This window comes from Gymnoscopelus braueri (assembly GCF_963280865.1).
Source record: "Gymnoscopelus braueri genome assembly, chromosome: 23".
Taxonomy (NCBI): Eukaryota; Metazoa; Chordata; class Actinopteri; order Myctophiformes; family Myctophidae; genus Gymnoscopelus; species Gymnoscopelus braueri.
In genome coordinates this window covers 22,069,068-22,095,353 of record NC_137625.1, presented here as the reverse complement: position 1 = coordinate 22,095,353, position 26,286 = coordinate 22,069,068, and the positions used below count along the sequence as shown (strand labels likewise).

Below are 26,286 nucleotides of genomic sequence, written 5' to 3'. Positions count from 1 at the left end.
TGGTTTTTGTATGTGCATTGTTCTGTGTGATGTTGTTTGCTGTTTTAGTTTTCCTGGATGTTTACTTTTTTTCCTGGTTGATGTTCCATTCGCTTTTCATGGGGGGCGGATTCTTTGTGTTTCTTTTGAAATATACGTGTTTGTGAGAGACGTTTAATGTCTCTCATGGGGGGAATGTAGTATATTTGATAACATAACATACATATTTGTTAGTATTATTGAACTTCACAAGTCTACAGTACAAGTAGGCTACAGAGAGAAGAAGTGGATTGAGTCAGAGAGAGGTGCCGGTGTGTCTGAGCGGGGTGTGGGTGCTCTTAGCATTTTCTTTGTCTTACCTGCAGGAGACAGAGGGCATGTCCCCCCCATTTCCCCCTTCCTGCCCTTTACAGTTGCAAATGTGGGGGCCGGGAGGTGGGGGGCTCACCTTTGAAGGCTGACACACCCATACATGTTACCTCCTCTTATTCAAAATGTGACCACTGCTATAAAGAATATGACATGTAAGCTGGTAGTGTGTGTGTGACTCAGCCGCCGGCAGGCTGTTGTGTGGTGGGGACCTCAGGGTCCCCATAGGAAGCTGTTTGTACTTATGCAATAAATGGAAGCAACGAAACCTCACTAACTAGTGATGACTCCTTCATTCTACAACCATTCATTCTCATCTCTGGGACAACAAACTTATCTGCAATATGGCGTTGTTGGCAACTCCGAAAGCAATAGAAACCTTTAAGTCTGTGGTTTTTAGATACCACAGTAGCCAACCAATGAACCTCTGTGGAGTTATTTTTGTTGCATTCGAATGGCTGAGATTTCATTTTAATTTTTTTTAAATTTTTCAACTTTTACATTTTGTGCTGCAGATTGGGGCAAAAATAGCCTGCCGCAAGCGGGTATATTATGACTTTGTCATTTCTTGTTTGAATAGCCGAAGAAATCTAAAATGACAGCTGCGTTCCTGGATTGTTCTGCCTTGGCTCAACTGAACTAACGTAGCGTACCTTAAGTTATTTATCGGTAATACAATGAAAAGTAACATAATTTCTTTTTACATAACTTTTAAAAAATAATATTAATGTTATATTGTTATAAAAAAAAAAAAAAATCTTAGTGTTTTGCCAATTATTTGGGCGCCCACTTGCAACATCCTCACGTCCACAAGTTTGAGAACCCACTGTTTTCAATCACACTGACCTTAACTATAAACCCCACCCACCCAATAGAAGTATGTTTCCAGCTCTCCTATCCTTCACTGTCAAAACCCTCATATATTCATAATGACGGATTCAACCTCAAGCAAACAGCGCTCTCCTATAATAAGGCTGTTGACATACAGTAACATGAGGTCTCCTTGACCCGCATAAGAATTGGCTGTCATGGACAGAAAACTTAAGCCATTAAGACCGGGAATGCATCTGTGTAATTTTTTTATTTCTTTGGGCTATTCAAAAATAGCAGATCTACAAGCTCATAGCGCGGCACCGAGTGCCGCGCTATGAGCTTGTAGATCTGCTATTTTTTTTTTTATCTTGAAAATGTGTGCAAATCTTTGAATATATATATATATGTTTAAAGCGAACATGTTTAACTCAAATCTTTGCTTCATGGGAGTCCCTGGAACTCAATATTTTGAGATGGGGGTCAGCGGCCAAACACATATAATTCTGATTCCTAATAATTCCATGACATGAAAAAGTTTGAGCACCACTGATATTATAGCAACATGTGTTTTTTTTAGAAGACATTTGTAGAATCCCCAGAAGCAAAGATTTGAGTAAAACATTTTTGCTTAATTTTTTTTAATAAATATATATATTGAAAGATTTGCACAAATTTTCCACGATAATAAAAAAAATAAGCAGATCTACAAGCTCATAGCACGGCACTCGGGCCGCGCTATGAGCTTGTATATGTGCCATTTTTGGACATATACACAAGGAAATCTCAAATGACACACAGATGCGTTCCCGGTCTTAAAGGGTTAATGGGGTGTGTGTGTGTGTGTGTGTGTGTGTGTGTGTGTGTGTGTGTGTGTGTGTGTGTGTGTGTGTGTGTGTGTGTGTGTGTGTGTGTGTGTGTGTGTGAGTGCGTGTGTGAGTGCAAGGCTTTATGATTTGTGTATGTGTGTGTGTGTGTGTGTGTCTATTATTATGCGATAATGAACAGAACCGACCCCTGCATTCCGGCAGAGTCAGATTTATAGCATGACAAACAATGTCAAATTATATTGTATGGAAAATTAGAAATGTAAATCCCACAGCTCAGGGATCTAACGCGAGTCCAGGGTGGAAGTTCAAATTATAATGTGAAGTGAACGTAAGCTATGACATACAGACAAAAGTTATTGTGTTCAGCTGTTTGTGCTGGGGTGATACTTTTTGTGTGAAACAAGCGATTTTATGTTGAATAAGCTGAAATGCTTAATATTATTCTCGGTGTTCTATTCTAGGCTTCATTGTATATGAGATTATGCAAATGCATCACATATTGTCATTACATGGCTGCCATTCTGCAGAATTCCCTCCTGTAACAGAATGTGGTACAGTGATCGGGCTCCAGTCCTAAACACACAGACAACCCGCCAAGTTTCGCATTAATCAGCATCACGGGCTTAAACCTCTAAAATTCCAGCTACCTCGACATCTTAGCTACTGTATTGTGCATGTCCCTGAACATGTAAATTGGGAAGATCTTCCCGTAGCAACACTTAACACCCATTAAGACCAGGAACGTATCCGTGTCATTTTAAGATTTCTTTGGGCTATTCAAAAATAGCAGATATATAGCATCGAGTGCAGCGCTATGAGCTTGTAGATCTGCATTTTTTTTTTAATCGTGAACATTCGTGCAAATCTTTGAATACACAAATGTTTTTTAAAAGCGAAAAAAAACTTGCTATAATATCAGTGGTTCTCAAACTTTTTTTCATGTCAGAAGATGGTGAACTATTGCCTTCAGCTGTTCCAAACATGCAACTTTCCATGAACCATTTTAATTACAACAGTCCACCAGTAGAGAGCGCTCTCGTTTATTCTAATAGAAGCCTTATTAATTATAATTCTAGTGTTCATTTTTGTATATTTTTAAACCAAGGTTACAGCAATACTCTGAAAGGCATACTCAGGAAATGTGAAGTTTTGTTTAGCAGTACAGCTGTAGTAAGTTGATAGAAGCATTACTAAATGCTAAATAAAAGTTACAACGAATAATAATCGCTAATATCCCTTATTTATCACATATGTGACTATTATGGGCTTTTTGAGTAATGGGGTACTACTGGCGAGAGTGCCGATAAACAATGCGGCCCCCCAGAGTGAGTGTGGAAATTGAGTGGCCCTCACCATCTACAAAGTTGCCCACCCCAAAGACCATCCAAAATGTATTTGTCTGCGAACCCCCCCCCCATCTCAAAATATTTTGTTCCAGGGACCCCCAGAAGTAAAGATTTGAGTTAACATTTATACTTACTGTATATTCAAAGATTAGCAAAAAAAAATCCGATTTTTTTGTTCAAAAATAGCAGATCTACAAGCTCATAGCGCTATGAGCTTGTAGATCTGCTATTTTTGAATAGCCAAACAAATCTTAAAATGACACAGATGCGTTCCCCCCGGATTGAACGGGTTAAGAAAACCCCTCAAATGAATTCAAAGCTGTCCCACAAGACACACAAGACTGCAATTCTGGGCGAGGAGGAACGCAGCTTAACTCATTAAGACCTGAAGCCGATTCTACAAAATGTCTTCTAAATCCCAACAGTATTCTGAAAAAAAAAACGTATGTTTCTATATCAGTGGTGCTCAAACTTTTTCACGTCAAGGACCCCCAAAATTATATGTATTTGGCCTCAAAATATTTTGTTCCAGGGACCCCCAGAAGCACAGATTTGAGTTAAAAATGTATTCAAAGATTTGCACACATTTTCACGGTTTTTCAAAAATAGCAGATATACAAGCTCGTAGCGCGGCACTCGGTGCCGCGCTACGAGCTTGTATATCTGCTATTTTTGAATAGCCAAAGTGTAAAATAATGCTTATTTTTTTTTGCTCAAATCAAAAAGTGACACAGATGCGTTCCAGGTCTCAATCGGTTAAAAAAAAAACAAACAGTGGCTGTCTATCAGATGCCATCATTCCTGGCAGAGGAGTTATCCGTGTGGAATTGGGGGATTTTTCATATCTCCCACAAGTGTGGCGGGCCTGTGAATTCTGATAGAGCCAAATGCTACTATAGCTTTTTGCAGAAGTAGGACACCGAGCCTGGGGAGGGGGATGGGGTGGAGTGGGGTGGGGGGGGGTTGTTTTGGGTTGTGAGGGAGAGATGGAGAATAGCGGAGAGGATGAGGGGAGGAGATGTGAGGTGGAAGGGAGGCGGGAACGTCGGAAAATGGGAGCCCCCTCCATTACTTTTTGGCAGTGGTGGGAAAAGTACTCACATGTTTTTACTTGAGTAAAAGTATCAATACTGCAATGTAGTTACAAGTAATAGTCCGGAATTCAAAATGTACTTGAGTAAAAGTACAAAAGTATTGGTATCAAAATGTGCTTAAAAGTACCAAAAGTAAAAGTACAAAAATATTTGAAAATAGCAGATCTACAAGCGTTGTGAGCTTGTAGATCTGCTATTTTCAAATAGCCTAGGTATAAAAAAGGGCTAAAGTGGTTAATGTATATAATATAATAATTTATATCTGCAAAGTAGCTAGTAACTAAAGTTTCAAATAATTGTTGTGGAGTAAAAGTACAATATTTGCCTCTGAGATGTAGCAGTAGTAGTACTGAAAACTGGAAATACTCCAGTAAAGTAAAAGTACCTCAAAATTGCACTTAAGTACAGTACTTGAGTACATGTACTTAGTTACTTTTACACCACTGGGGTTGTGAAGGAGAGATGGAGAATAGCCGAGAGGATGAGGGGAGGAGATGTGAGGGGGAAGGAAGGGAGGCAGGAACGTCGGGAAATGGGAGCCCCCTCCATTACTTTTTTTTGGGGGGAGAACAGCAGGGCGGGGGGGGGGGCGGGAATGGAGGGATACGAAGGTAGGAGGACTGGGAGAGATTATTACGCAGTGTGGTGAAGATAATCCATTAGTCCCCCAGAGGGGTCTAACACAAACACACCGTTAGAGGGACTCACCGGCACTGTTATTGCCACACTTTCACTTTTACACAGCAACACATTCCAATTTCCAAAGGTAATTCCACTAAGCACACACGGGCCCTTACCATCTCCTGTGTTGGAGAAGAGAGACGCTGCAAAATAAACACGTCTCTGAGTTACAGCACATCGTTGCTGTCGCCGTGGAAACCATGTATGTCCAGAACAGTTACTTTTCAGGGAATGGGAAAAAGCACCCGTGTTCCAATAGACCCCTTAACAGACGACGTCACACCGATAAGAACCAGTATGCGCGTGCAGGTCGGCACCAAATGAAACCCATTCTGTCATGTCTTGCTAGGACGCGCCTCATTAGCCAACACACAAGAGGAGGTTGAATGTTCTGAAACCAGCGAAACCCCAAAACAATATGTTGGGAATTGATTGCATGAAACAATCACCTGTGCGTCCAGTCTCAATGTTGGTAAACAAATAATTGGTCAATGGATTCAATGTAGTCATTATTTCATTGGTTCAATATTTATAAATCCCACAGACAGGCTTCACTTTCACTTAAAAACCCATTAAAAATTTCCAAGAATTGCAAAAAATAAATTGTGACATTGTAGTATGACAAAGTAGGGCATTAATTTACGGAAAAAAATACTGGAAAAAAGTTAAAATTCGGAGATACAAGGTTTCTGCCAGACAGCGACGCCATGATAAACGAGCAGCATGACCTGTGTGTGTGTGTGTGTGTGTTCCCATCCAGAGCAGCAGATAGATACATCAGTGCATGCTGGGGGCATTGACACACCTGCTAGTCCCATGTCCTGACCTTCAGAGCAGCTGCACTGCTTGTGTGTTTGTGTGTGTACGTGTCTGTGTGTTTATGTAGATACGTACCCTATTTGTGTGTGTGTACGTGTGCGTGTGTGTGCAGTGCTGCAGTCTCCCAGTCCCGCGTGGCTCCAGCCAGGAGTTATGGTGCTCATAAAGTCCCCATCATGATTAATGGAAGAGCACAGCTACTGCAGATGGCACGTACGCGCATTACACGTACACACTCGCATGCACTTTGCACCCGCAAGCACACATACATTTGTATTACTATGCTTGTGAGGACGTCAACATTTTTATGACGGCGATTTTATGAACACCGCTAAAAACATTTTGGGTCATTTTTAACCCTGAAAATAAAGCTGAAAATAGCCAATCTACTAGCTCATAGTGCTTGCAGATTGCAGAACTCTATTTAACCTATTAAGACTTGAGGCAGATTCTTACAAATGTCTGAAAAAAACATATGTTTCTATATCAGTGGTTCTCAAACTTTTTGATGTCAAGGACCCCCAAATTATATTTATTTGGCCGCCGACCCCCATCTCAAAACATGTTGTTCCAGGGACCCCCAGAAGCAAAGATTTTAGTTCAAAATGTTCGCTTTAAAACAATATATATTCAAAGATTTGCACACATTTTCATATTTTTTTCAAAAATAGCAGATCTACAAGCTCGTAGCGCGGCACTCGGTGCCGCGCTATGAGCTTGTAGATCTGCTATTTTTGAATAGCCAAAGTGTCAAATAATGCTTTTTAGCTCAAATCAAAAAGTGACACAGATGCGTTCCAGGTCTTAATGGGTTAAATAGACTTTGTGAGGACCAGGAAAATGGTCCTCACAAAGTCTATTTCCCAAATTCTACAATATACAGTACCTTGTGGGGATATATGGGCCTCACAAGTGGTACACACACACTACACACAGTATCTGCACATGCAGATGCATTGCAACCCCGGTAAGAGACCCATGGACACAGACATCCATGCAATTATAAGTACAGTGGTTGAGTAGATTTACTCTCCACCATTCAAATGACAGTTTGATGTCCGTCAGATTTCTCAACGTCATATCCGGGGTCTGTAACTCTGAGAGTGTACGAATGGAACCAAATGGACCCTTATGGGTCTGTTAACTCTTGAGAGTGTACTGTACAAATGGAACCGAATGGACCCTTATGGGTCTGTTCATTCTGAGAGCGGGGGCACGCCGTCTCAAGCAAACTTGAGCCGACTCGCCGCCGTTCGAGTTATGTCTCGATAGGCACAGAATCGTACATCATGTTTTGGGGGTGAGCGTTTGCCCCAACTGCCACTCAAAGTGACTACTGGCCAATCACAGCACGTCTTTTCCGGGACCTTCCCAACTCCTGTGCACTCAAATAGCTTGCACAGACTAAGGTCCCAGATATTTAAAAAAAATAAGTTTTTGTCTCAGTGCATGGCCTAATGCAAGGGTTCCCAACGTTTTCAGGCCGCGACCCCCCAAAATAATCATATTTGAACTGAGGACCCCCCCACCTTACAAGCACTTGGAATTGTAGGCATTACATTTAGTTTGACTCGCTACCACAGATAAATATTGTGAAAATAGCCAAAGTACAAGCTCATAACGCCTCGCAGTGCGAGGCGTTGTGAGCTTGTAGATCGGCTATTTTCACCATGTTTGCCTCTTTTTCGTACGTAATATTTGACAATTTGGCCAATTTGGTATTAAAAAGGTCTTAAAAGTCCTTAAATTGTCACTTGTCTGAAATGTGCAGATACCCTGTATACACTTATACTGTATGATGGTTTGTTTATTGTTGAGTGAGAAAACAACGCTGCACATTAAGCTAATCATCTGGGGACCTCCCCAAAATAAATTGGGTGTCCCCACCCCCAGTTTTGGAAACCAACCGGCCTAATGCATATCAAACGAGGGGTTCTTTGAAATGAAAGAGGTTGAGAATGACTGGCGTAATGTACTGTACTGTACGTACCTGTGGCCATCTTGCCATCGGCTGCCGCCGGACCGTCGGGTATGACACTCTTGACCTGGAGGAACTCGTCGGGCTCGTCCCCTCCGATGATGGTGAACCCGAAGCCCATGTTGCTCTTCAGCAGCGGCGTGGACAGGAAGCTGCCCTTCAGCTGCGTGGGGTCCCGCGTGAACAGCGGCTTCTCTGCAGAGAGACACGCAGACGTGAACGCGCGCATACAGTCAGCCAATGCACACGACCAGTGGTGGACCCGTGACCAATTATCGTTACTCGAGTACTGTACTTTTTTTCCCCCTTTGGGATACTACTCCATTACAGTTCAAAGACAAATATTGTACTTTTTACTCCACTGCATTTCTAGGAAGGGAAAAAGTACATTTTGAATTAACCACTTGTTTTTCTTTCTTTTTTCTTTTCATTTTTTTGAATCTAAATGTCAATACTGCAATGCATTGCATTTTAAAAAGCAAATGTACTTTGTAATTTGTGCTTTTGAATACTTTTTTTTAAAGCATATACTTTTGAAGATTCAAGTATTTTTAAAGGCAAGTACTCCAGTACTATGAGCAACTTTCACTTTTCACAGTCGAGTAATATTTGACCAGGAGTATCTATACTCTGACTCAAGTACTGGGGTTGAGTGCTTCGTCCGCCACTGGCAAGGCCACACGCACACACACGCAAAACACACACAGACCAACCTACAGTAATAATTAACATTATGCTTCACAGCAGGGAAAGGATGGTCCTCGATGCTGATGCAGGATAAAGTTGGCGTGGCGCGAGGCAGGAGCAGGTAAGGCTTATATCCACTGAGGAGGAGGAGGAGGAGGAAGAGGAGGAGGAGGAGGAGGAGGAGGAGGAGGAGGAGGCGGCGCTGCATCCACAGGAAAGCAGGGTATGGTTTGACTGCAGTGCTGGCTGGTAGCTGAGATATGCAGGTAAGATACGGTACTTATTGCCAAGTCCTTCTCTGGCAAAATGTAAAGGCTAAGTTATCATTTCTGGTACTCTCATCCCATAGCCAGAAAAGCTGGAGAGACACGGAAGCGGAACAGCAAAGACATGAAATGGAGAGGGCGGGGCGGGGCGGGGCGGGGCGGGGCGGGGCGGGGCGGGGCGGTGCCGGGAACAGGGAGCATCCACGCTGCAGTATATCCGTCCCATCCTACGTTCCCAACGGAAGCGGAATTCGCGCAAAACACTGTTAAAAGTGACATGCTGTCAGGAATGACTCAGGAACCAGTTCCAGGGGAGGATGCTGGGAGGGGGCGGGGCGGTAGGGAGCCTGGAGAAAGGAGAGGGAAGGAGAACCGGGGAGATTTTCTGAAGGAGGGCTTCTTCTCGCTAGCAGCAAACGAGGAGATAAACAGGCCAAACAAGCTTTGTCACACTCCAACCAAATCTCCCTTCCTTTCACCTCGGAGGAGGGAGACGTGGCTGTAGTGTGCTGCAGCGCTCACACGTCCATCGGTTTGCCGTCGCTTTGTTATCCGCCCGTTCGCTCAACATAGGAGGCGGCGGGCGGGGGGGCACGACTAAAAGACGCGTGGCTCTGCATGCCGCGCCCCACGGATCCCCCCCTCGGTCCCCCCACAGGGGGCAGAACCTGGGCTCGTTAGCTTGCATGCTTATACATTCAGCCCGGCTGAGTTTGAACGAGACACGGGCAGGCGGAGCAGAGCGGGGAAGGGAGACGACAGTAAGCCTCCTTGTTTGGTCTCTCCTGGCCTACTTACTGACAAAGTGCCACAAGGAGAGGGGGCTACCGCTACCGACGGGCTGCTCCAGCACCACGGTGCAGGTGTGGAGAGAAGGAGGCTCTGGCTGCTGCTGCTGCTGTTGGAGGTGGAGGTGCGGGCAGACGTTCATCTGCCTCGTCAGAACGTGTCGAAGAGGGGACGCGGAGGCGGAGGAGGAGGCCGCGCCGCAGAGGGCCGCGGCGGCGGGTCTGGGGAGGAGGGCGGCACAAGGGCAGACATCCTCCACTGGCATGACCGGGGGAGAGGAGGGGAAGAGGAGGCAAGAAGGAGTTGGACAAATGGAGGGGGGGAGGTGGAGAGAGAGAGCTTCACTGGACCGTATACACAGAGAGCGTAACCACGGAGACGCGCTCTCGTCTCAAGTGGTTGTGCTATTACGTTACTCCGGCAACAGACCTCCTCCACTTCACAGGCTTCACCGGGACAGTCACTCTTAGAGATGTCTCTCCTACTCATTGACACGAGGACATGAATAGACACTGAGCACTGGAAGGGAGTGACTGCTGGGAAAGCAGTTAGTACAGAAAAGATGACAGCCACACACTCGGAGAAACGCAAGTATTCATTTGGAATTCAACACGATCAGCGATCAGCATACACGAAAAGAGCTTCGACTTAAAATTAGGTATTCTCCGTTTGGGAAGGGAAGACCTTATTTTAACCCATTAAGACCTGAAGCCGATTCTACACATGTCTTCTAAATCCCAACAGAATTCTGAAAAAAACGTATATTTCTATATCAGTGGTTCTCAAACTTTTTGATGTCAAGTACCCCCAAAATTGTATGTACTGTATTTGGCCGCCGACCCCCATATCAAAATATTTTGTTCCAGGGACCCCCAGAAGCAAAGATTTGAGAAAAAAAAATCGCTTTAAAACAATATTATATTCAAAGATTTGCACACATTTTTAAGATAAAAAGAAAAGCGTAAAATAATGCTTTTTAGCTCAAATCAAAAAGTGACACAGATGCGTTCCAGGTCAAAAAAATTGCTAGTGGAAAAACTGTGGAGAGAAAAAAAAGTCTTACCTCTGTAAATCGTAGGGAGGGGCAGTGAGGACAGACCCTGGCTTTGCATCTGCTGCTGCTGCTGGACTCTCCTCTTCGCCTCCAGGACGGGGTTCTCAAACTGGGTCCTTCGGTTTATGTGGCTGTGTGTGTGACAACACAAAGAAGAAGGCAATTTGGTTCCCCTCTCTCTCGCGCAACATAGATCTGAAAAATATCCTGGTGCTATATTAGAGGCTTCGGCTGTGATGATTAATTAAGTGGCCCAAGTCCCAGATTATGTAATCGACCTACAGAACGGCTTTGCTGAGTTAAGTCACACAAACAGGCTCCCAAAGTAGAATAATGTTACTCATTAACTGGGTGGTTTCCTGAAATTGGAATATTTAAAAAAAAGACGTCCAAGTCTCTATTTCCTTTTCTCACGTCTCCCACGTCACTCTGGATTTAGTTTGTGTGGGGGGGAGAAAAAGTTAAAGGCTATAAATACTGTAACCTTTCAGTGAAATAATTAGTCATCGTAGCTCCCCTTCTCTCCAGAGACTGCATTGTACCCTCGCACTCCTGCTCATGCAGAAGCACACACACTTTGCAAACCCTCCTACCCACAAACTCTCACTTTAGTCCCCCTTCCGTCCTCCCGTGTTGCTTCCTCACACATTTACGTAATGAGACCGGTGTGGCGCTTCATTCACAGTGTTGGTACGTGTCAGTCTAAATAACAGCATCCCCAGAGCTGGTGCATCGCCAAGTGCCGTACCAACGAGGCCTCCCCGTCAGTACGGCACCCCGGCAGTCTAAAAATAAACCTGCACACCGCACAGACATCTTCTCCACACCCAAAGCGGTGGTGGGACGCATCCAGCAAGACATACAGTATGACGTGGCTGAATGAGGAACATAATGGATCAGCAGAGGCCACTGCACCTGCTCTACAGAGGCAGGGAATCCACTGTACACGCACGCACGCACGCACGCACGCACGCACGCACGCACGCACGCACGCACACACACACACACACACACACACACACACACACACACACACACACACACACACACACACACACACACACACACACACACACACACACACACACACACACACACACACACACACACACACACACACACACACACACACACACACACACACGCGCACACACACTGGTGGAAAAAGTACTAAATGTTTTTACTTAAGTAAAAGTATCAATACTGCAATAAAGAAATACTCTGTTACAAGTAAAAGTCCAGAATTCAAAATGTACAGTAAAAGTGCAAAAGTATTGGTATATAAATGTACTCAAAGCATCAAAAGTAAAAGTACTCATTGTGCAGAATGTCCCATTTAAAAATTTCAAATGCATAAAAATCTTTTGAAAATAGCAGATCTACAAGCTCTGAACTTGTAGATCGGCTATTTTCAAATGGCTGAAATGTACTGTATATAGGGCTGAAGTGGTTAATGTATGTTAGTAAAAGTACAATATTTGCCTCTGAGATGTATTGGAGTAGAAGTAAAAGTATTGGAAATTGGAAATACTCAAGTACAATTGCCTCAAAATTGTACTTAAGTACAGTACTCAAGTAAATGTACTTAGTTACTTTCCAACACTGCACACACACGCGCACACACACACACACACACACACACACGCGCGTATCCTCTTGATGGGCCATTAGTCTCCAGACAAAAGGGAGCAGCTGCATCCTGGCCACAGCGCCATGTAATGCACTTTACATGCATGGTAATAAATATGATTAATACAGCGTGCCACTCGGCTACAGCGGAAATCAAAAACAGCCCCATTACACATTAAACATGCACCACGACTTACTCCACATAGTAGCTGCCGTAAATGGGGTCATCGATTTTCTCCCAGCCGTACGGAAGCTCTGTGAAAAACAAACAAGGAGACAATAATGAAGGACCTGTTTATTCTACAGGTACACCACGTCTTCATCAATTAGTTTACAGTGCATTGTATTGTCATTAATTGCTAGACCGACCGACCGATTGTGTCACTACATAATTCACACTACTGACCGCCAAGTCGTTGGTCTGAGACAAGCAAAAACAAAAGAAAGAAAAGTCGGATTCATACATACTGTAGTCAGTGGTGGAATGTAACTAAATACATTTACTTAAGTACTGTACAATTTTGAGGTATTTTTTTACTTTACTTGAGTATTTCCAATTTACATTACTTTTACTTCTACTCCACTACATCTCAGAGGCAAATATTGTACTTTTACTTCACTACAATTATTTGAAAACTTTAGTTACTAGTTACTTTTCAGATATAAATTATTACATTATAAAACATATATTAACCACTTCAGCCCTGTTTTATACCTAGGCTATTTGAAAATAGCAGATCTACAAGCTCACAACACGTCGCATCGCGACGAGTTGTGAGCTTGTAGATCTGCTATTTTCAAACATTTTAGTACTTTTACTTTTGGTACTTTAAGTACATTTTGATGCCAATACTTCTGTTCTTCTACTCAAGAACATTTTGAATTCTGGACTTTCACTTGTAACAGAGTACTTTTATATTGCAGTATTGGTACTTTTACTTAAGTAAAAAATGTGAGTACTTTTTCCACCACTGACTGTAGTAGCACGCCAGTGTCACATATCAAAAATAGCAGACGTACACAAGCTCATAACTTGCCACAGTGTAAAGTGCTGTGCGCTTGTAGATCTGATATTTTCTGTGTGCGACGTGATGCGCAAGTATATAAATCAGGCAGAACCCTGTTCTGCATTTTCAGCATCTCTAAAATATAGAACAGGGTGTAAGTGTAGTAGATCAAATGCATCCTTCGCTGTGAACATCACAGACAACACTAAATATTCATATGAATTGGAGCATATTGTATATTTGTAAAGTATGTATACAGTGCATAATTTGGATATAAATATTGCGTTTTGATGTGAAACCCGTTGCATACATTACGAGCCACAAAACAAATATATATGAAGTGTGCGCAAGCCTTGGAGGCGTTCACACAGACTCGACTGCAACGCGTCTTCTATTAGATTTCAGTTTGTCTTAAAAAACGACAAACTCAAGATCAAACGCAATTACTGACAGATTAAATAAGATAGTTAAAATTGAAAGCCTATTAGTTAGAAGATTAGACAATGTTGAGTCATTGTCAGAATGAGAATAAGACATTAAGGCAGTGTATTCACGTCAAATGTTATAACTTCATACTGTGTGGCTTAATGAAAGAGAGTGCAGGGAATGGGTTGAAACATTAAACATGTAAATGAATAATTTGATAAAATGCCAATTTAAATGAATGAGTTGAGTAAGCTGATTAATACATTTAGAGTCATCTCTGATCTCCCCCCTCCCAGGGATTGAAGGATTGGGTTAAACCCTATTTATAAAACGGATAGTTCCGTGGTTATGATTGGCTGAGCCATGTTCGAAGCCAGTGTAAAATGATCTATAAACACACACCTGTGACCTGTGATGTATCAGTATTATTGTACCAAGACATGAGACCGATTCTACAAATGTCTTCTAAATCCCAACAGTTTTCTGAAAAACGTATGTTTCTGTATCAGTGGTTCTCAAACATTTTCATGTCAAGGACCCCCAAAAGTATATGTATTTAGCCGCGGACCCCCATCTAAAAATTTTTGGTTCCAGGGACCCCCAGGAGCAAAGATTTGAGTTAAAAATGTTCTAAAATAGCAGATCTATCTCCGTGTCGTGGACAACAAGGGCCTTTAGCTTATTGCTTTTATTACGCTGTGCTTTGCTGTGCGATGGTCGTGTTGCTTGCTGAAAACAACTGATTTTCACGGTCGTACGATGGAATACTTATAAGCCATTTGGAGTGGCCTTCCGTTGGACTCTAGCAGTATTGCCAGGAGGTAAACAACATAGGCTTTTCCTCAAAAAAAAAGGACAGCTACCGTATCAATCTCGTCATCTCTCATCATACGAACGTGGGTGTGCATGCATGAAGTGTTATCTCACTCTCTCTCTCTCTCTCTCTCACATGCAACGGCACGCAGACATTCATGCGCGTTTGTCTCTTTCTCCATCTCCCTCTCCGCAGGGAGCGTGCAGCAGTGGCACATCTATCGCTTTTGTTCTGGGTGATCAAAGGAGCTCGGTCTCCAAAACCCTGACCCAGGCATCAATTCAATTCAATCTTTATTTCAGACCCAGGAAGATCCATATCACAAAAATACTACACCACACAATAAAACAGAAAAATAATAATACAATAAATAAAAATAATGCAAATAGCCCACATTGTTCAGTTTCTGACATACAAACATGTGCGCCAATGGTTCCACAGTCTAGAGGTGAATCTGACAGAACTGCGTGTGGGGTCCGTTATGACAACGATGATGTCATTTACTGACTCAGATGCCCTACACATAAACCTGTACATAAGGTTACGTAGCACAGCAGATGCAGGTGGGTACCCCAACACTAACAAACATCTGGCTTGCACTGGAGCTTCTTGGAGCTCTCAGCAGCCATTCTAGGATGTGACCAATTATAATTTTGCCTAATTCCCCCATAGGGGAAATCCAGTAGCTTAGCACGTTAGCATCTTAGTACCACTACGAGGCTCCGGCCGAATTAGCATCTTGGCTGAATCCAGATGCTTGGCTTAAAATAAGCAGTGTTTACTTTTTTGATTAGCAAATTGTGCTAGGATAATCAGGATGAGAGCATGAGATAATAGGGGAGATAATGCTGCCTAATAATAAACTGTAGCATACAGGGGGGAGGGGGGGGGGGCTCTAATTCGCTTCAGGGCTCCCAGGACCCCGTGGCTGTTACAGAACAAGATGCTGCTTCAGAACATCGCTACACAGCCGGAGCACAAACTGACACACACACACAGACACAAACATAGAGACACTTACACAAAGGCAGTCTGTATAACAGTTTGGCAGTGGTGGAAAAAGTACTCAAATGCATCAATACTGCAGAGTAGAAGTACTCTGTTACAAGTAAAAGTCCGGAAGAAAGAATTTACTTGACTAAAAGTACAAAAGTATTGGTATCAAAATGTAATTAAAGTACCAAAAGTAAAAGTACTAAAATGGTTGAAAACAGCAGATCTACAAGCTCACAACGCGTCGCATCGCGACGCGTTGTGAGCTTGTAGATCGGCTATTTTCGAATAGCCTTTGTATAAAATAGCGGTTAATGGATGTTTTAAAATTGTATAATTTATATCTGCAAAGTAACTAGTAACTAAAGTTTTCAAATAATTGTAGTGGAGTAAAAGTACGATATTTGCCTCTGAGATGTAGTGGAGTAGAAGTAAAAGTATTGAATATTGGAAATACTCCAGTAAAGCAAAAGTACCTCAAAACTGTACTTAAGTACAGTACTTGAGTAAATGTACTTAGTTACTTTACACCACTGTTCAGAACATAGCTACTGTACACAGCCGAAGCACAAACTGACACAAACACAGAGGCAGTCTAGTATAACAGTATGGTTACAACATACAATATTAAAAAACTTTATTGTTTGGCTCAGTTACACAGACCTTAATAGACTGCTATAGGGCCCCGATACGATAAAAACATCAAAACAGTACTGGTGCAGTGCAAAATGCACGTACTGTACTGTACCATTATGCTCTGCCTCAACCCCCATAACACAAATTATTAAACTTTCAATAGGACACTATTTTTGCCTGCACTTTCACAGAAATGCACAACCTCTCGCACACACACACGCGCACACACACACACTGATTGATGTGAGTGCTGGAAGCAGCTTGACAGCCCAGGGGAATACGTCCTGTGAACACGGCAACATTCCTTAGTCCCATCTCCACTCATTAAATATGAAAGAGAGTGTTTCATGTTCTCACCTACACTAGAGCTCCATAAATACACAGGCAAACATGTGCGAGCGCGCACGCACGCACACACACACACTCACACACACACACACACACACACACACACACACACACACACACAAAAGGCACAAGCACTGTCACTGAAGCACATGCATATACTTGGGGGGTTTCATGTGCACACACACACAGATCAAAGTGCTGCCATGTATCTCAGGAGCACGGCTGTCTAATGAAAAACCATTCCATTAAAATGTCCAGGAAAGGACCTGCAGGGAAGCCAATGACTCAGGTGTTCAGGTGCAGGTGTGATTGAAAACATCTCAAATAAATGCACACACAGCCAGCACCAGGCCATTTGACACATCACTCTCTGGCCATTAGGTCACTATCTGGGGGTAATGGCTGGAATAGAACACACACACACACACACACACACACACACACACACACACACACACACACACACACACACACACACACACACACACACACACACACACACACACACACACACACACACACACACACACACACACACACACACACACACACACACACACACACACACACACACACCCCATTACTTTCGCTGAGTAGTGCACTGATAAATGCTGAACTTGGGAGGGCTGTCTCTCTCTCTGCTCTCTCTCTCTTTTGTCAAGCTCTACTGAGTGCCGTCTATAAACACTCCCGTCAGCAAGCTGGCAATGGAGTGCCAACTCCTTCAGGACTAGTAGCAGCATGCGTGTGTGCGCGTGCGCGTGCGCGCGTGTGTGTGTGTGTGTGTGTGTGTGTGTGTGTGTGTGCCATATCAGGCCAACCACAGCTTATCACAGCCCACTTTGCATTTATCCAGGGGGAACTGCCGAGGCTGGAACTTTCAGGTGGGACCTTTGAAATAAAAAATGTGTTTATAAAGGGACCCCGCAATCTGTGAAAAATGTGTGCGACCGTCCCTCTGGTCGCGTTGTTGCACCATCTGGCCATCGGGCCATCATAAGCGGAAGGTCCATCAGCTGCACAGAGACGATGCCCTTGTAGCGTTTTCCCTCTTTTAATGTGGTCCCCATGGTCCCCAACCCTGGGTCTCTCGTCTCCTCTTCCTGCGCGGTGCCTTCCTCTAAAGCGTGTGCTCGTTCCTTGAGCGTCCTCCCAGGCATTCAAAGACCATGGAAGGGACAGAGAGAAGCACTTTCTTATGCACTCTCACAGAGAGGACCTTTTTGAAGTAAAGTTTGATGCTCATGCATATTTCATCCCCCCCATCTCTCTTTTTCTAATCTGGCCCGGAGAAGAACGGGGTGGCACTGGCAACCAACACAGTCCTATAAAACAGCGCTGGGATTTTCCCAGACTTCTGTTTACCTCTCCCTTTCCATCTCTGTCCCTGTCTATTCTCTCTCTCTCTCTCTCTCATCTTTTATTTTATTTTTTAGGAGGATCAATCTGGGTTATGTGGCTCCCGGTAATCTTCAATAAAACCAGAGGTGGGAAAAGTACTCAATTCTTTTATTTAAAGGTAGGGTAAGTGATTTGCAATTATTCAAATAATTGTAAAATGGGTCTATGTTCTGATAGTACTCGTTACTATAGAGTGTCCTGTCCATATAAGGAGTCTCCCATGTCTCTCCAGCTCTTTATTAAACAGAAAATGCATTTTCAGTGCTCTCTCCTAATTGGCTCAAATGTTGTCACCTACTGTACCTGAAAATGTACTATATTCTGTTTACAAAAAAACTGGAGAGACCTCTATGACCGAACAAACGCTCTGTAGCAATGATTACTATCAGAATAAAGTACTTTAACCTTTTTAACAAAAAACAAAAAATACCCAAAAATATCACTTACCCTACCTTTAAGTAAAAGCATCAATACTGCAATGTAGAAATACTCTGTTAGAAGTAAAAGTCCGGAATAAAAAGTTTACTTGAGTAAAAGTACAAAGGTATTGGTATCAAAATGTACTTATAGTACCAAAAGTAGAAAGTACTCATTATTTACAATGTCCCATTTCACAAGTTTTTCAAATGTATACAAATATTTTGAAAATAGCAGATCTACAAGCTCACAATGCGACGCATTGTGAGCTTGTAGATTGGCTATTTTCAAATGGCCCAAATGTATAGGTATCTCTGAAATGTAGTGGAGTAAAAGTAAAAGTACAGAAAATTGGAAATACTCCAGTAAAGTAAAAACACCTCAAAAGTGTACTTAACTCATTGAGTGCCATTAACGTGTTTCACGTGTTTTAGCGCTATGGTGCAACGTGCCATTAACGTGTTTCACGTGTTTTTGAAAAAAATAGAAAGATATCATTATCTGAAGATTTGCAGCTCCATCCACTCCTTGTTTAACTTATAACTGAAAAAGGCTGTATCTCGCTTCCTAAGCACTTTTTTTTACTTTGAAAAAAAAATAAAAAATCGTACTGGCCAGAAATAGCCAGAAATAATTTGGGCACTCAATGAGTTAAAGGGGAATTTTGGACTAAAGTTTTCTTACCTTTTCTATGACGTTATGATATCTTAGGATGAATGGTACAGTAGAAAAATTTCATAACTCCACCCCTGAGCCGCCACAGCTTAAAAGGTGCGCGGATAGGCCTTAGGTTAGATCACATATTTTAATAGCTTTTTTTTCCTTTTTTTTTGGTGAAATCTGACGTTCATAGTGACAGAACACTGTCCCAAAAAATAAAAATAAAATAAAAAAAACAGAAGTCTCGCTAGACGAGATTGAAATCTCGAGATTTCAATCTCGTCTAGCGAGACTTCTGTTTTTTTTTTTTTTCTTTTTTTTTGGTTGCATAGTGTTCTGTCACTATGAACGTCAGATCTCACCATTTTTTTTTTTAAAAAAAGCTATTAAAATATGTGATCTAACCTAAGGCCTATCCGCGCACCTTTTAAGCTGTGGCGGCTCAGGGGTGGAGTTATGAAATTTTTCTACTGTACCATTCATCCTAAGATATCATAACGTCATAGAAAAGGTAAGAACACTTTAGTCCAAAATTCTCCTTTAAGTACAGTATTTGAGTACATGTACTTAGTTACTTTCCACAACTGAACAAAACACAGAGGAAGTGTGAATCCATGTAAATTGTCACTTTAAAATGTATACATCCTCTATTGTGTCATCGAGACAGCGGCACGTTCAAGTGATTCATGATTTTGTTTTGATTCATGAGAGTTCTCGCTGATACAGCCAGCGAACGACCGACCGAGGTGCATTGTCGCGAGCAGACCAAAACAACTGCCTTGGGCAGTGAGCAGTGCACTCCGGTGATATAATGCATGGGCTCTCAACCTTAATAAATAGGGTTGTCCAGGCTGCTCACAGTAGATGCTCAGTCTCACTGCTGTTTGCTGTGTTGTTGGGCACAGCTCCATAACATCCATAAAATGCTGCTTCTCCTCTTTCATGGAAATACCCCAGGAATTATACCACTTGAACCTCAGCATCCCAATTCTTGTGACCCCTTCGGAATCCGGACGGTCAACTAAGTATAGAGTTTAAGCGATTAACCCATTAAGACCTGAAGCCGATTAAAAAAATGTCTTCTAATTCCTAACAGTTTTCTGAAAAAACCTGTTTCTATGTCAGTGGTTCTCAAACGATTTCATGTCAAGGACCCCTGAAATTATATGTATTTGGCCACAGACCCCCATCTCAATATACTGTATGTTGTTCCAGGGACCCCCCAGAATCAAAGATTTGAGTTAAAAATATATATAAAAAAATGATATGGCTGCATTTAACTTTGGTGGTCCTACTTTTGACTCAGTCAGGTCACAGATAGTTCATTATCCGCTTTGACTCTGAGTTTGAAATGTGTTGAATCTATTTAACCTTTACTACATAATTTAATCTAATGAACAGCATTAAAGAGGCCGTAATAAAACAAGCTACTTTACATACAGTAACTATCCAGTTTAATAGGCAATAGAACAGGAAAAAAAACGTCTCACAAATGAAAGAAAGTGCCTTTGCTCCAAATTGATGATCAAGTAATAGGGACACAGGTAGAGGTTGTAGTAGAGTAATATTGTAAATGAAAGAGACAAAATGAGTAGGGTGTGTGTGTGTCTGTGTCATGTGCGCGTGCGCGTGTGTGTGTGTGTGTGTGTGTGTGTGTGTGTGTGTGTGTGTGTGTGTACACCTACGTGTGTGCAGCCTAGAGCTAGCTAGAACATTGGTGTCAAAAAGTTAGACAGTTACAGCTTCGTGCCAAGTCACAGTTCAAAAACATCTCTTCATCCTATGACTGGGAAAGTCTGTGTCCTCATTTTGGTTCATTCACAGCATTAACCTACATGGTGTCATGCGACTGTCAATGTTTTTTATATATTTTACAGCTATGGTCTAAATAGTCATTGTATTTGTATTGTCATATATATATATATATATATATATATATATATATATATATATATATATATATATATATATATATATATATATATATATATATATATATATATATATATATATATATATATATATATATATATATACATACATATATACCACATCCTCTCCAAGCTTTTATCCAGGGTATTCTCTTTGGAGTGCTGCCCCCCAAACAGACCATGTAAACAGACACTCACGGCTGCTACAAATGTGCACAAATCAGAAGTTGTTGTGTGGTCTGTACTCATGAATATTTATAAGCAGCATGTGTCTCATCAGTTGGGAGTCAGACCGCACTCTTACCTCTGTGGAGACCAGAGCCTGTTTCTGCAGGTTCACTACCGCTCTACTCTATGCATGTACTTATCCCATTTAAACCAGGAACGCATCTGTGTAACCACTTTAACCATTAATTATACTTTGGCTATTCAAAAATAGCAGATATACAAGCTCATAGCGCGGCACCGAGTGCCGCGCTATGAGCTTGTAGATCTGCGATTTCTGAAAGATCTCGAACATTTTGTGCAAATATTTGAATATATATATATATTTTTTTAAAGGGAACATTTTTGACTCAAATCTTTGCTTCTGGTGGTCCCTATTGTAAAAATATTTTGAGGTGGGGGTCGGCGGCCCAAATACATATCATTTTGGGGGTCTTTGACGTGAAAACGTTTTGAGTACCGCTGATACGGCAACATGCGTTTTTCAGAAACCCGTTAGGATTTTAGAAGACTTTTTGTAGATGCGTTCCCAGATTGAATGGGTAAAGCGAAGCATCCCCAGGTGGCCCTGCCTCAATGTCTCAAATAGTCTATCACTCTCCTCCTCTACCCCCTTCTGTTCTACTCTGCCCCCCCCCCACCCAGGTACATTGTCCATTCGGCCTTCATTTTCAAGTTTATTTTGTTCCCTGGAACAAAATAAACTTGAGATGGGGGTCCGCGACCAAATGCATATAATTTTGGGGGTCCTTGACATGAAAAAGTTTGAGAACCACTGATATTACAGCAAACATATGGTTTTCAGAAAACTGGTAGGATTTGGTAGACATTTGTACCAGATGCGTTTCCGGTCTTAAAGGTAGGGTAAGTGATATGTTTGGGTTAAAACAAAAAGTATTTTGTTAAAAGGTTAAAGCACTATATTCTGATAGTAATCATTGCTATAGAGTGTTTTTTCAGTAACAGGAGTCTCCCCGTCTCTCCAGCTCTTTAATAAACAGAAAATACATTTTCCGGTAGGTGTCAAAATCTCAGCCAATCAGGAGAAAGTACCCATTTTTAAGCTTAATTTGTTTAGTGTTCTAGTTCCAATTTTGTCTGCTCATTTCTTAGTGTCATCACTTCCAATTTCACTTAATCTGTATCCTGATTGAGTTCTCTGTCCTGGTTGTATAAAATTGGAAATGAAACTGAAACTGAAACGAAAATGCATTTTCTGTTTAATAAAGAGGTGGAGAGACAAGGAGACTCCTGTTACTGAACAAACACTCTATAGCAATGAGTACTATCAGAATATAGAGCTATTTAACACTTATTTTAACCAAAGCAAATCACTTGCCCTACCTTTAAAGGGTTAAAAATCATTTTCAAGCATTATGTGTTTATCAATCAACGAGGCTCATCGAGGCTTCAGAAGACCTTGCTCGCGGCAACGCTAATGCACTTCCTCCAGGCAGAGAGGTATAGCCTCCCTCTCCCAACGCAAACTCAGTTGATCGTGAGGTTGTCGGCAGCATGGTTGATTGCCATCACAAAGATAAGAGTGTTTCTCTCGCTGAATGGATTGTGGGTTTATGAATTGTAGGTTTCACCGGTTCACAAATTATTGATGTTGACTTACGTTCATTGACTTATGTTCATTGACTCATGTGTGTCGCTGCTTTCCGATCCTCTGCAAATATCACAGCTGAGTCATTATGCTATTTAGACTGCTTGAGGGCGAAATATGTGGATTGAAAAGGTTTTGGCTGATGTTCCATGACATTAAGCACGATGATACATAATGATGCATCACAGATCAGAGGATACGGTGAGTTTGTTGAGGATTCTAGCAGTGACATATCTGGTTGGAATCAGTATTATACTCTACTTGATGTATACATTTTTGTCAGATAGAACCATTTAAAAACTAGGTCATTTTGGAGCTAATGCATACACTCTTTAGCTTTTAACGAAGCATTTTTAAATGCATTTGCTTCAGTTGCATGTACTGCATCAATAAGCAAAATCATATTGTATTGGATTGTACCATTACCGTTTTTGTTTGTTTAGTTGTGTTGTTATTTAACTCTTAGTAAGTAGAGTACTGGAGACCACTTCCAATGCATACATAGTAGTTCGATCATATTAGCCGTACAGATTGGTCAAAATAACCATTTATTCACTAAAAAAGTTCCAGATTGCAGCTTTAAGAGGAAGAGCCCTATCTGCTGTCCATACAGTGTGGCAACTGCTGCAGACAGACAGACAGATAGACAGAAAGACAGAAAGACAGACAGATCTTTCTAGATTCTGAGGGAAGTTCAGCACTGGAGAAGGCAAATGATGCGCATATACAGGTGAGAGTAGATTGATCCAAAAGAAGTAGTCAGGTGACAATAATGAAGATGGAAATAGCACATTTGTTATGCATTATACTGACAGCTAATTCAGCTAACACACACACACACACGCGCGCAACCACACACACACACACACACACACACACACACACACACACACACACACACACACACACACACACACACACACACACACACACACACACACACACACACACACACACACACACACGTCTCATAACAACCCATCACACACACACACACGCGCACCAATCAAGAGCATTTCGAAATCCTTCTCCGAATCTCCAGTCCTCAGGTGTCGTCTGGTGGGGATGTTCTTCAAATATATCCCCTCCCCTCCCCTCCCTCCCCTCTTCTCCCCTTTACTCTACTCCCTCCTTCTGCATTAGTCTCAAGGATGAATGAAGGGTTGTCCACTGCGACTCCTCTTCCACACATACATTACATAACAAAAGCAGTGGCTTTTTCATGCCAAGGACCCCCAAATGAATATATATTCAGCTGCGGGCCCCCATCTGAAAATATTTTGTGCCAGGGACCCCCATACAAGATTTGTGTTGTTAAACTGTTTCAAAAATATTCAAAAAATATAGATTTTTGATGCTATATTGAGTAATTTTGCTGGGGACCCCCAGGAACCCCCTCAAGGACCCCTGGGGGTCCCCGGACCCCAGTGCATAACAGTATATCTGTTAGGGCTGGCCGATATAATTATGGACAAAATTAAAAAAAAATGACTAAATACCTCGGTATCGATATTGTGACGATAATATCGTATTGTGATGATGGATATACTGTAAATATTCGTTTTCAAACATAAAAAAAACATAAAATAGCAGATCTACAAGCTCACATGACAAACGTCACAACACATGAGCTTGTAGATCAGCTGTCATCAGTATTTTCGAAAAAAAATTAAGTAATGAAAAACAAGAAAAGACAACACACGTCACATCACGATAGTCAGTGCAATCTCCAAAAATCCCAGACAATATCTATCAGGATATGGATATAATATCAATGTATTACCCAGCCCTAACAACTGTGGAAGGTGTGTACATACGGTGGAAACACAGCTCAAAGTAAAAGTACTTCAGAATTATACCACCTGCAAAGTACAGTAATTGAGTACATGTGCTTAATATAGTTACTTTCCACCACTGGAAATAATCCCAGAGTTACTCAAGGGTCCCGGAATAACTTGCAGCCTCTCACTGTCACAGAACGTTGTCTGAACCCTGTGATGAGGACAACCCAGACACCGAGACGCAACGTTTTCCCCGTGGCTGAACGTTGCTTCTGTCTTAACCCGTTCAGACCCGGGAACGCGTCTGTCGCGTGTCATTTTTAAGATTTCTTTGCGCTATTCAAAAATAGCAGATATACAAGCTCATAGCGCGGCACCGAGTGCCGCGCTACGAGCTTGTAGATCTGCTATTTTTTTGAAAAATCCTGAACATTTTGTGCAAATCTTTGAATATATGTTTTTTAAAAGCGAATTTTGTAACTCAAATCTTTGCTTCTGGGGGATTCTATAAATGTCTTCTAAATCCAACCAGTTTTTTGAAAAACATATGTTTCTATATCAGTGGTTCTCTAACTTTTTCATGTCAAGGACCCCCAAAATGGTATGTATTTGTCCGAGAACCCCCCACCCCACACATCTCAAAATATTTTGTTCCAGGGACCCCCAGAAGCAAAGATTTGAGTTAAAAATGTATATATATATATTTAAAGACTTGTACACATTTTTGTTTTCTTCAAAAATGACACAAATGCGTTCCCGGTCTTAAAGGCTTAACGTAACCAGTGATGTATGACGGGAAACACATAGGAAAAGCTGCTTCATCATAAATGTGAGCGCGGGGGCTGTGGGGAGATGGTGATGATAACCGTGTCTTCTTCTCACCGGGGCCTGCCTCACAGGACCCAGCATGTAATTACGTGTCTAGCTGCTGTAGTCTAGCTCTTTTCTCGGCGTGCACGTGTGCGCCGTCTGTCGGGAGGAGACGCAAAGTCAGGCGCTCCGCCGTTGGAGTGGAGCGCGAGGTTATCCTCCAGACATGAACGCCATCCAAAACGAGATCAGCCTGCTAACATTGAAGTCAATGTTCCTCTCTCTCTGTCTCTCTCTCTATACAGTATATAACTTTGATGATGGAGAGGGACACTATATTTCCACACTCACTCCAGAGGGCCACATTGCATATGCTGTCGGGCAGACACCTCTTATCTCTGTATTATTAACTTTTTTTCGTGAATTAATGCTGTACTTTACCATTCTACTGTATGTCACACAAAAGTAGCAAAAATAGCAGATCTACAAGCTCAAAACGCGTCGCAGTGCAACGCTTTTTTGAGCTTGTGGATCTGCTATTTTTGCTACTTTTGAATTGGAATCCTGATTTTCTTTTTGCCATTTTTTTTATTGGAATCCTGAAAAGTAACATTTTTATTTAATTTCAAATGCATTTAGTTATACTTATGTTAACTTTAGGAACTTAAATACAAATACATTGGACACAAAAAAGACAATAGAATTGTAATAGTAGTCATTAAGCTAACATAGACTGAAGTCATTAAAGCCAGTCATGTTTGCATGTTTGGAATTGTAACAGCTGAAATCAATAATATATCAGTGTTATGATATTATATTAACTCTTTCAGTGCCAAGAGTATTTTCATAAAGTACTTTTTTTTTGTTGTAATTTTTCATTCAAATAAATGATCTGAT

General features: G+C 41.8%; 1 protein-coding gene across 5 annotated transcripts in view; it reads right to left on the bottom strand.

Moving 5' to 3' along the window:
• The window catches only part of magi2a (membrane associated guanylate kinase, WW and PDZ domain containing 2a), a gene marked incomplete at its 5' end in the record, with an annotated part of 338,913 nt that overhangs the window by 75,835 nt on the left and 236,792 nt on the right, over positions 1 to 26,286 (bottom strand). For all 5 annotated transcript variants that reach the window (XM_080420917.1, XM_080420918.1, XM_080420919.1 and 2 more), the window contains 3 exons: positions 7,919 to 8,101; positions 10,712 to 10,833; positions 12,529 to 12,586. In XM_080420917.1, the coding sequence (XP_080277043.1) occupies positions 7,919 to 8,101; positions 10,712 to 10,833; positions 12,529 to 12,586 (363 nt within the window). The remainder of the gene's footprint in view (positions 1 to 7,918; positions 8,102 to 10,711; positions 10,834 to 12,528; positions 12,587 to 26,286) is intronic.